General features: G+C 37.2%; 1 protein-coding gene across 1 annotated transcript; it reads left to right on the forward strand.

Annotated features, from left to right (window-relative positions):
• Window positions 1-5,166: 5,166 nt before the first annotated feature.
• Window positions 5,167-11,108, forward strand: LOC104223256 (PTI1-like tyrosine-protein kinase At3g15890). Its single transcript, XM_009774655.2, has 4 exons — window positions 5,167-5,675; window positions 6,047-6,194; window positions 9,849-10,111; window positions 10,223-11,108. The coding sequence occupies exons 1-4, from the start codon at window positions 5,632-5,634 to the stop codon at window positions 10,863-10,865; spliced, it is 1,098 nt and encodes a 365-aa protein (XP_009772957.1). The 5' UTR covers window positions 5,167-5,631; the 3' UTR covers window positions 10,866-11,108.
• Window positions 11,109-12,037: the final 929 nt, after the last annotated feature.

Below are 12,037 nucleotides of genomic sequence, written 5' to 3' on the forward strand. Positions count from 1 at the left end.
TCTGAAATAGACACCGTCCTTCGCACTCTCATTTCTACCACTCTCTCCCAAACTTTCATGGTATGACTTAGTAATTTGATGCCCCTATAGTTGTTACAGCTCTGGACATCACCTTTGTTCTTATACAAACTTAGGATATTAGCTTGGGAAACAAGTCAAGAAATGAGGGACTAAACTGAAAATAGGGGAGAGACTAAAAAGAAAGCCAAAAATCTGATTAACCCTTTTGGATCACCTATAAAAGGGCATGAAGTGCCTTGAGGAAGGAAGATTTTTCAGCCCAAAAATCTCCACCAAAAGCTCTCCTCCTTGCTTTCAATTTCAGCTAGCATTTCAATTCTAATATTAAAAAATAGTTCTACTGCTTCATTGAGTTGAAGGAAGTCTCGAGTGATTCATTGAATTTTCTATAGCTTTTATGGATTTCTGGCTTGTTTTTTTAAGTCTGAAGTAGTAGATCTTCATTGATAAGCTGAAATGAATTGAATTTGGATTAAAATCTCGATTCCAAGTCTGTGGGTTTGTTGTTCGAATAAACTCTTTCTTCTGAGTTCACTGGGTACTGATTCTGGGCTTGAGGCTGTGATGTAACTGACAATTTTGTCAATTGATGACTGTTTTTGTTGCTGTTGACTGACTCTCTCTTACTCCTATTCTGCTCACATCCAGGTACGCTTTCGAATTGTGATGGAGTTGAAGTTTACTTGAATATGGAAGAACTTGTGAATATGAGTCAAATTGGAATAAACAAATCAGTTTTTTTACCACTGTATAGTTTCTTTTATATTATTGATGTTTGAATCAGTTTGTTATGAGGGTAAAACTATCATGTTTAGTTGCTAAGTATGGGATATTCATTTCGTTTCAGTAGGCCTGTGACACTTATGGGGACTGTTAATTGATTTGTGTTCCTCCATGTTCATTTCAACTAGATTTAAGCCCAATAGATGTTTGGATTGTTGATTAATTTATTGAGTTGATAATCATAGTTGAGATTGCTAATTGTTGTTGGGAAGTGTTACTGAAATCATGCACGTCAATACATTCAGTGGCGTGTTTGTAAGCTGGTGGTATCCCTGCCCGGGTTCGATCCTGGGTCCTTGTCCAGTCTGCAAGGAGTCTCGAATTGGGCCTCCCTTTGATGGCCCAGCTTATGAGAAATCCCTTCAATAGGCCTTTGGGCATCACTCAAGGCCCCATTAAATGTTAGAATTAGTGAATCAGTGTTCCTTGCGATATGTGGGCATCAGAATCCGATTGCGTCCAATTAAAATGTAAGAACCTTCTTAATTTACTAATTAACTAGATCTATTGATTATTGGATACGAGCATAGTAGATAACAAATAGTTTCTTAGTTTAAATACCCTTAAATAACAAAATGAGACGAGCCTCACCGAGCAAAAATAAATAAATGTGGGGCCCTCAATAATTGGTTGATTAAAAATATGTTAGACTTCGGGATGAGCCGTTTAGTAAATTTCGCAGCTTTCCCTAAAGATAACAACGCGTTAGACCCTTTAGGAGCGTTTTAAATAAAATTACTTTCTTAAACTCGGGTGCGCATTGATGCGACCCAAGTCCAAATCTCAATGGAGTTGGAATGTGTCAATAACCACGGGTGCATTGATGTGACGTGGTTCGAGACACATTTTCACGACGTTGCAACTCTCGTTAAAAATAATGATAAAAGCAGTTTATAAATAAAAAGCACACAGGCTAGCATGTATCAAAATCAGATAAAATTAAATACAACAGTTAAGCGACCGTGCTAGAACCACGGAACCCGGGAATGTCTAACACCTTCTCCCGGGTTAACAGAATTCCTTACCCGGATCTCTGGTTCGCGGACTGTTAACAGAGTCATATTTTTCCTCGGTTCGGGATTCAACCGGTGACTTGGGACACCATTAATATCCCAAGTGGCGACTCTGAATCATTAATAATTAAATCCCGTTCCGATTGTCCTTTAATTGGGAAAACTCCTTTACGTCCTTTGCGGGGTGTAGGGAAAAAGGAGGTGTGATAATGCATCTCTCTTTATGCTATTAAATCTGGCCATAATCACTGCCAACACTTCTACTCAGCTATGTTTTTATATTCATATTATTCATTTCGGATTTAGAATTAATTATCCTTAACTAGGATTTACCCTCATCATGATCATTAATTGATTTAATCAAAAAGGTTTTGACATCTATTGGTCAAACAGTTTTCGAAATATTTTCTAATCAAGTACACAAAGATTTAGAGGTTTTTTTCAAAATAAAATCCAAGCACACCATAGGTCTAGTGGCTTTTTTTAGATGGAATAAATCGATGATATTCTTGTCAAGTTAGCAGTGAAAATACCACATAAATCATTCTACATTAATAGGATCATCTACTGAATTGTTGGTCATTAGCAATTTGAGAATCAGTTTGATTGGTTTCCAGAATCAGAAAGAGATTATTCATATTATTTTCTTGTAACTAAAATTTTAGACTTTTATCATTCTCCTATTAATAATATACTGGTCGTTTGCTTGAACAGAAATCTTTTCCTTTAAACATATTTGTTAGTCAGTGGTTGCATAGATTAGACGCTTAACGCTAGTCATTTATTAGGTTGCAACAGTCAAGGGCTTCGTTCCAATTTATATTTTCTGTCAAATTAATTTCCCTAAGGACCATTAGACTTCCTTTTAAAGGATAGTCTCGAGGTGGAATAGTAAGAACAATAAATGATAAAATACCTCTGATAAACAGTAAGTGAAATAGCAGGAAAATAACGGGTGTATATATTCTTTTTATTGAACAACGATGATTACAAATGAATGAGATCCCTCTTTATATAATATAGGAGTCCAAAATAAGGTACACTTCTAATTATCGTAGGAAACCATATTTACATCTGATTAACTGCCGTTGATTGATCCGTTCCGAGATTCACGTCATGATCCTCGACCAATCGCGGATATCTCGCTTTTTCCGTTATCAAGCTATATCGATGTCACTCGGAGTCTGTCTCTTTCTGGCCGCAATTGACGTCGACCTCGGTCCGAAAAGAGGCTACGCTTCCGGACTCGACGTCCTAGCTCCTTGACGCGGCATTCCTATCTCGACCAAAGAATGAAATCGGGTAGCCCCGATTTCTACCGTATACAGATAGTCCCCTCGTTTTTCATAGTAAAATGATAAGAAACGACTTGAGCCTCGATTTTCTGGAGACCCCAATAATGATATCATCCCCATGACGTAAGAGATTGAGGTGACCAAAACGTTCAGTCGGGACAGTTCCCCAAACCATTAATGCTTGCCAGTGGACGGTCGACCACTAGCACCACCGAACTGTCGCCGTAAATCTATAAATATAGGCTCTTTGGTTGAATCAAAATTTTACTTTTACCTCCACCAAGTTTTCTAAGTTTCTTATTCTCTCCATCTTTGCTCTTTCACCGCCCGTTGAGTCAACTTTGTTAGTACCAAAAATACCAATTTTCACCTCTTTCCACTTCCTTTTACTTGAATTAATGGCAAAACCCTCCAAAACAATCCCACAAAAGGACAAAGCCTCTTCATCGCGGTCGGCCGGTGATAAAACGCCGGTGAAGCCACGCATCGAAGAGTGCATTCCTGGGTCATGTGACCTTTCTTCTAATTTCAAATTTGAAACCCTCTTCGATCCCTGGCCGATGTGAGCCTCTGTCGAGGTATATATGCTCGATAACCGAAGACGATCTCGAGCAGGTGAAAAAGGAATGCCACTAGTAAAATGCAGAGGTGGTGATTCCTACCCCCGATGAGGATATTACTACTTAAGTGGAAGGGTTTTTAAGTGTTTACACTTACCTTTTCACGCTGGGTCCCATCGATCCCGTTATTATCGACTTGTGCTGCCATTATCGAATAACTCTTGGCCAGATACACCCCTCCTTTTAGCGCATTGTTATCTTGCTCCGATTCTTCGTGAGTAAGGTCTAAGGGATTCCATTTACCCTCGACCACCTCAACAACTGTCTTCATTTAACCGGCGGCGACGGCCCACATGGCGGCGGCCTGGATATCGGTCGATTGGAGATGGAGTTTGGGGTTGAGGAACTTGAAGAGTCTGTTACCTTTTTTCATTGTATTTCAATGTATCTCGCTGTATTTCGTGTATTTCATTGTATTCACTGCCTTTTTTTTATTGTATTTCAATGTATCTCTGCATTCCATATATTTCATTGTATTCACTATCTCATTGTGTTCCATGAATATATTCATATGTTTTTTTAATTAATATAATTTATGTGTTCATATGTATCTGCAGTATGTATTCATACGTTTTTGCACTATAGATGACCTGCTATACTTCATGTATTCAATGTATTTTTATGTATTTAACTGTATTCAATGTAGTTATATAATTTCAATATACAAATCTATTTATTAAGATACCACTAAAAAATAGTTTAGTAAAGATACCACTAAAAAAAGAAAGGATGGATTGAATCTCTGCAGATTGCTCTGTTTTTGGAGTATTTTTCGGTTGAGAATCTTTTCTATAACTGAAAATATAAAATTTGTGTGTGATAATTGGGTTTGTTAAGTTATATTAGGAGTCCATCGCGTTACTTGATTCACTTACCATTTTTAAACAGCTGAAGACCTTTTTTTCCGCAAATTCCGTTATTGTATTCACGAATACAACTCGCGAATACAGTCGAATGCATTCTCTGGTTAGCTGGACACCCCTTATTTTTCGCGAGTTTTGCTACTGTATTCATGAATACTATAGCAAAAATACACATGAATATAGTAGCAAAAATACATCGAATATAGTCTATAACAATTGAAAAACATAGTTATAAAAAGTAATTTAGTAAATGGTAGCTAAAGCAAACTAATAATACTAAACATGTAATTTATGAAAATTTCTCTATTTTTTTTCCTATTTTTCGACCGAATTTTTGAAGTCCAAATACGTACAAAATCTGCGGGGAAAATAAATACACTAGTAATAGTTGTACATACATTTGAAAGTGTAAGAAACCACTGCGGAAAAGTACGATGATATGGTCGTACGCTGCGCTGCCTAAAGGATTGTGTAATTGGATGACAAGAGGGCCCGGTCGTGGGCCCGGGCCACAACGAGGTAAGTTTGAAAATAGAGAGCGCATAAAACAGTGACTACTAATGAGAAAAACAAAACAAAAACATAGTCCAAACGTAAAACAGTGACTTAACCCTGCCATCATAATCTCCTTTTGCACGACATTCGCCCACTCTCCTTCTCTCTCCTTTCAGTTTCAATTTCAACTAAAAGGAAAATGAAGTACTAATATTTGCAAAAAGCATTCCCATTTCGAATCTTCTTCTTATCTGCCCTCAACTAAAGCTTAAACTTTCGGTTCTGAAATTGCTTCGATTCGAAGGAAGTTTAGTTTTCTGTTTGTAACGGAAATGGAGAAGCTTTATTTTTCTTGAGCTGTGAGTGAAACACAGAAATAGTCAGATAAAGTGATAGCTGAGTGTAGTTCACGGCTCTCTTCTTTTGTGCTATGGGGTTTAAAAATTGCTTCTGATCGACGCGCTTATTTTTTGAATTGACATCCGTTATTTGATAGTTTCTGCTAAGAAAGGGAAAGTTGAGTTTGGTTTTTTCGAAGACTATGGCTTTTTCATCCATATTTTGCTGCGTCAAGGGTTCAGATCGGTATGTGCTTAAATTCGTTCAAAGCTATTTCCTTTATTACTGCCCTAAATTTCTTAAATTCCGCCCGGTATTGTTCTAATTAAGGTTTATTTTAAGCTATTTTTACAATTTTTTTCTACTAGAATACTCTAAGTAGACACAAAGTGCATTTGTTGAAAAGAATAAATTGAACTGAAAGCCACTACTTTGTATTTGAATATCTTGCTGTAGCCTTCTGATTGTGTTAATTTAAAAAATGCTGCCAATCGAAGTGCAGGACCTCTATTATTTTCCCCCTTTTTGCATGTGAATTGATATTCTATTTGAAATCTTATTCTTCTTTTATTTTCCCCTTTTTTTAATGAATTGATTTTCTGTTTGAAATTATACAGGAAGGGGCAAGCGAAGAAGCAGCCGACGTGGAGGGTTTTTTCTCTAAAGGAGTTGCACTCTGCTACGAATAATTTTAACTATGATAACAAGCTTGGAGAAGGTGGATTTGGAAGTGTTTATTGGGGCCAGCTCTGGGATGGATCTCAGGTAATTTATGTGGTTTTCCTTTTCCTTTAAAGTTAGCTCATCAAAATTTCATCTGCTATGGTTGTGAATGTCAGCCCCCTTATTGATCGAAAAAACAACAGTCTATGTCGTCTCTTTGTTAACTGATTGGAGCAATTATATGAAACATTGTGTAGAGTTGCTGGAACACTATTGGTACACCTGAGTCTATTCCTATAGCGTTGACTTAAAGACCACAATTTATTGCCATAGAAAAGAGTTGGATCATGGCCATTCACTAGGATTTTGGGATCTCAGAGGAACCTTTCTAAAGTAGTTTGTCGTGAGTTTGTGATTGTATTTATGATGTTAATGATATAACATGTCCCAAGTCCTAGCTGGTAGAGCGATGAATCTTGAAGATAATTCGGATTTTCTTTATGAGGTTGCTTGGGTGCTTAAGTCTGGAATTTTTTTTAATGGTGTTTCAGTAGAAAGCTACTCCCTCCGTTTCAATCTATGTGAACCCATTTGACTGGGCACGGAGTTTAAGAACAGAGAGAAGACTTCTAAATTTGTGGTGTAAAATGAGGCACATATATTTTGTGTGGCTATAAATCATTGTATAAAGGTAAATTGTTTTTAAATAGTAAAAGGGGTCATTTTTGTTTGGCACGGACTAAAAAGGAAATAGGTTCACATAAATTGAAACGGAGAGAGTATAATTTTTGCATAGTTAGGTCTAATCCAGCAACCAACTCTTTTGAAATGTGGCACATCTCAGCCTTAATGGACGAGCATTATCGAAGTTACTAACAATTTTGATTTTGTCAATGCTTGCACTATGCTTTATTGGGTAGAGGATAAATTAAAGAGAGGAGATAACCATGAGTCTTGTATTCTCTTAGGAAAGGGACTCAGCTTTTTGAGCCCCTATTGAAAGGAAAAAAAAGCTTAGGTTTTTTTAGCCCATCCCAGATGGACAGAAAGAAGCGACTAGACAGGAATTTACATTCTTCACTTGGGCAAATCTACTAAATAAATTCCCCTCGCCCCTTCACAAAACCAAATCTAAGGTGAAGGACCTATGACTATGGAGAAACATCTATTTGATATATCACCAGCAAGCACCATATGATGTTACCATTCTTCTCTCAAATGTATGTTTGCTACTGAGTCACAATTAAGGTCACAACAATAGCAAAGAGGAAACAAGAGTTGCTTCACAGTTTATTCTTAAATGAGAGTGGCATTGTAGTCAAAAGTTCATCTTTTCGGGAAAATTGGTCATTTCTTTTCCTCTTTTCTTATCCCCCTCCCCCTCTCTCTTTTTATGTTTATTTGACCCACTTTTACGATTTCCAAATCATAAACGATACATCAAGCAAAGGAAACTTTGGATTTCTTGTCCATCATCTAATGCAATGCTAAAAAACGGCATGCATGCATTAGGCCTGGTATTTGAACGACAAAGATGAAATTCAGATATGGCTAAATGGGTCTAGAGACATTCCTAGACTGTCTGATCTAAAATTCGTACGCACTATGGTGATTTTACTGGGTTCGATATTCTTCAGTTAGAAACTTAATCTAAAACACTTGAAACCAACTCAGAATTTGTATTTCAATAATTGGTGCTTAAGAGTACATGAGCACGGCCTCCATCAGAGGATTCAAATCACATCTTCGTTGGAGGCTGCAGGTAAGCCACTATCCTGACCTTTCGTTACATTGTGAAAGTTATATGAAGAATCTCTTCTTTATGTCCTTTTTCACTTAATTCAACCCAAGAAAAGGATCTCTTCTTTGTTTGATTCACTGGTCATCTCTCATTAGATAGGGAAAACCAATATCAAGGTTGTTTAAGGAGATAATAAAATACAACTGTGTCTTTGAAATGTAGGTCCTTTTTCTCTGATCCAACTAATCTGGGTTTGAGCGGTGGGTAATTGATTGATAGTTTGGTCTTAATGGAAAATTAGTTTGGAACTAGATGTTGAATTCATCCGAAGGTAGGTTTTGTTTGTCTGAAATGTGCATTACCATGGTTCGCATCCCATAGTGGCGACATTACGTGAATTCTCCACATTTGTCTAATGCATAGAGAGTAGAGTTACCACATACCTCAGCTGGGTGGGAAGTAGTAGGTAACTGTGGATTATTTCAAAGTGTCGGACGCTACCTTTATTTGGGGGGGGGGAGGATTTAGGAAATCCCATGTTTCTCTTTCTTGTATTAGTTTATGGTATTAAATCCGATATTTGGTACTAGTCATTCTTAAAACTTAGCTTTACAGGATAACTGTCTTCGTTGCCGATTCTTCCTTTCTGTAAACCTTATACTCGACCCATTTTGTCTTAGGTTCAGGACTTTTTTTATTTTATATAGTTCGAGATCTGTTATGGTTATTCTTTCATGCTGCAATTTGATAATAACTTGCAATTCCGAATGGATGTTCGTGTATTGCTTTGCCATGTATTCCTCATTGTAATGTTCTTGATTCTTTAGATTTCTCTGCAAAACTCTATCACCGCTTCTCCTCTTTCCTATCTCACTACGTCTTTAATGTGATTACCTGGTTTTCTTGTTTGTATTGCGTTTGTTAAAACTATCTAAAGCTCATGTCTATATTCAGTCAACCAGTAATTATTCTCAAAACTGAGTCAAAGTTCCTCTTTCTTTCTGTGACAAATATATTATAAATGAAACATATCATTCTAAAGCTTGAAGAAAAATTGTGTATTTTCTGCTGGATTCGTGTCATCTGTGTTTAGAGACAAATACTGCATATATGCTAATATCACTCTGGGGACAATGGATGCATCTATGCCTGCCTCTTGTGGACCCCCATCCCCCCCCCCCCCCAAAAAAAAAAAAAAGGGGGGGGGGGGAGGAAACAAGGTATATAAATGAAAAAGAAAGAGGATTAAGAAGAAGAGTGATTCTGCTGAAAGTCTGAAACCATGGAAGGGACTGCTTCTGCTGAAAGTCTGAAACCGTGGAATGGAATGTTTCTGCTGAAAAATGGAGGTGGACAAAGTGCATATCATGGTTCCGTTTGTGTGTGTGTGCATTCATGTATATGCGTGTCTTAAAAAGATTCATTTCTTGGAAACTAACATATTTCCTGACGTGAATGCCCATATAAAAGGAGGGAGGTGGACGAAGTGGTGTAGGCACGTTTAGAAGAGAGCTGACAGTGGCCCTGAGCCTGTGACTAAGAATATATGCAAATTATATGTCCGTTTGTGTGCGTGTGCATTCACGTGCATGTCTTAAAAAGATTCATTTCTTGAGCTAACATATTTCCTGACGAATGGACATATAAAAAGAAGAATGGAAGACTGCCAAAATATCTTTTATTTGAAAAGACATCACGTGTCATCAGAGGCGGATCCAGGATTTAAACCTTATGGGTTCAACTCTTAAGGTTTTTAGAATTGAACTCATTATAATTTTAAAGTTATGGGTTCATATCTATTTTTTTGCAATTTTAATGAATTTTTATAGAAAATTTTTTTAGTCCGCGTGGAAAGTTATGGGTTCAATTGAACCCGTCACCAGAACACTACATCCGCCCCTGCGTGCCATTGAAGTTTAAGTCCTTCCATATGATATGTGTATGTAGAATAAGTTGTAAAACTTCACCTACTGCGCATGAGCGTAGAGTTTATCTTGATGAGTGCATATTTTCAGATAGCGGTCAAAAGGCTAAAAGTGTGGAGCAACAAAGCCGAGATGGAATTTGCTGTTGAAGTTGAAATTCTGGCTCGAGTACGACACAAAAATCTGCTAAGTTTACGTGGTTACTGTGCTGAAGGCCAGGAACGTCTGATTGTATATGATTACATGCCTAATTTGAGCTTACTTTCTCATCTTCACGGGCAGCATTCTGCCGAAAGCCTTCTTGATTGGAAGCGACGAATGAACATTGCAATTGGTTCTGCTGAGGGAATTGTGTAAGTAATTGTAACATCCTTGATCCTTCTTCCTGACTATAACCCCCCACCCCGGATGTTACAGGGTCTTATGTTTTCTCCTCATTTATTTGACTGTAATGTGTACAACAGCTATCTACACCACCATGCGACCCCACATATCATCCACAGAGACATCAAAGCAAGCAATGTACTGCTCGATTCTGATTTCCAAGCCCAAGTTGCTGATTTTGGATTTGCAAAGTTCATCCCAGATGGTGCAACACATGTAACCACAAGAGTAAAAGGCACTCTGGGCTATCTTGCACCAGAATATGCAATGTTAGGGAAGGCATCAGAGAGCTGTGACGTGTACAGCTTTGGTATTCTTTTACTAGAGCTTGCTAGTGGCAAGAAACCAATTGAGAAGCTTAGTCCAACTGTGAAACGCACAATCACTGATTGGGCTCTACCCCTTGCATGTGAAGGGAAGTTCAGCGAACTTGCAGACCCAAGGTTGAACAGAAACTATGTGGAGGAAGAATTTAAAAGACTGGTTCTTGTTGCACTTATTTGTGCTCATAATCGACCTGAGAAGAGACCGACAATGCTTGAGGTTGTTGAGCTACTGAAAGGAGAATCAAAAGAGAAGTTTGAGGCATTGGAAAATGACGAAATGTTCAAGATTCCTCCAGCTACGGATGATGATATGTTGACAGGAGCAGAAGGTAATGCAGACGCTGCTGCATCAGAGTTAAAAGAACCAAAACCAGAAATTGAAAAGGTAGAGGTATAGGTCAAGAGAATCTGGAACCGGGATTATTTGATTGTGGTTTGTTGATATTGAATTTGTGTAGGACTACTTATGTTTTTCCAGGAAGATATACTGACATCCATTACATGGAATGGAAGGTACTTTATTTGAATTCATAGTATCTTCATTGGGTTGTGCAGGTGTGGATGTTCTTGTTGTGTTTGTCTTTGTGATTTCTCGTGTAATATGTTGAACACAAGAAATGAAAACTGTTTATATGCTGAATGGTGTTTGTAGGTCTTCAGATCAGATTGAGATCAAAGAAGTATATTGATTGGGTTGTAGTGTGCTAGTGATAAACTTTATTGTTCCTTAACAGTGCGCCTTTTCAGTCAAATCGTAAGTTTTCTATAATCACAACTTCATAGATCTTCAAAATGGCAGAAATTTATTTTGTGGTGATTGACCAGAAAAGTGTTTAAATATAGAAGCAGAACAAATTGGATGACCTGAATAAGAGAATTGGTCTATGGAAGTTCATATTTCTGGCGAAATTTTATATTATCCAGTAAAGAGCATTTGCTGCTGTTATAAAGTCATTTGAAGCGCTCAACTTTGTGTAGAAATCACATCATATGCTATATCAGCATCTCGTTCTTGATAGCCACAGTTTGAGTACAATTCAGATGTTCAATATGGCATATGCTTAATTTAAGTGTTTAGATAAAAAAAAAAAAAGAAAAAAAAAAGAACAAGTTTAAGGGGCTGTCTATGTATTTGGCTATATATATACGTATATAATTGAGGTTCCTGAATAAAGAAATTCAATAGAAAAACACATACGCACACGCAGAGATAATATGAGAGGAAATATCATGTTCTTGGATAAAACTATTTGTGCTTTAAATTAAGAAAAAGTCAAACAACGGATATAAATGAAACAACCCGTCAATTAAATTATAGGGAATGAGGTAACTGAAGCTGTCCTGTCCTTCTTCAATACAAAGACCATGCGTCTGCCTATCAATTGCACTACAGTTACATTAATACCAAAAGTTAAGAACCCCTCCACTATCAAGCAATTTAGGCCCATATCATGCTGCACAATTTTGTATAAACTGATATCCAAAATTCTTACAAAGAGACTGTAAGGAGTAATGGATACTATAATAGACCAAAGCCAATCAGCTTTTGTACCTGAAAGAATTATATCA

Source organism: Nicotiana sylvestris, chromosome 3 (genome assembly GCF_000393655.2).
Source record: "Nicotiana sylvestris chromosome 3, ASM39365v2, whole genome shotgun sequence".
NCBI classification, from domain to species: Eukaryota; Viridiplantae; Streptophyta; class Magnoliopsida; order Solanales; family Solanaceae; genus Nicotiana; species Nicotiana sylvestris.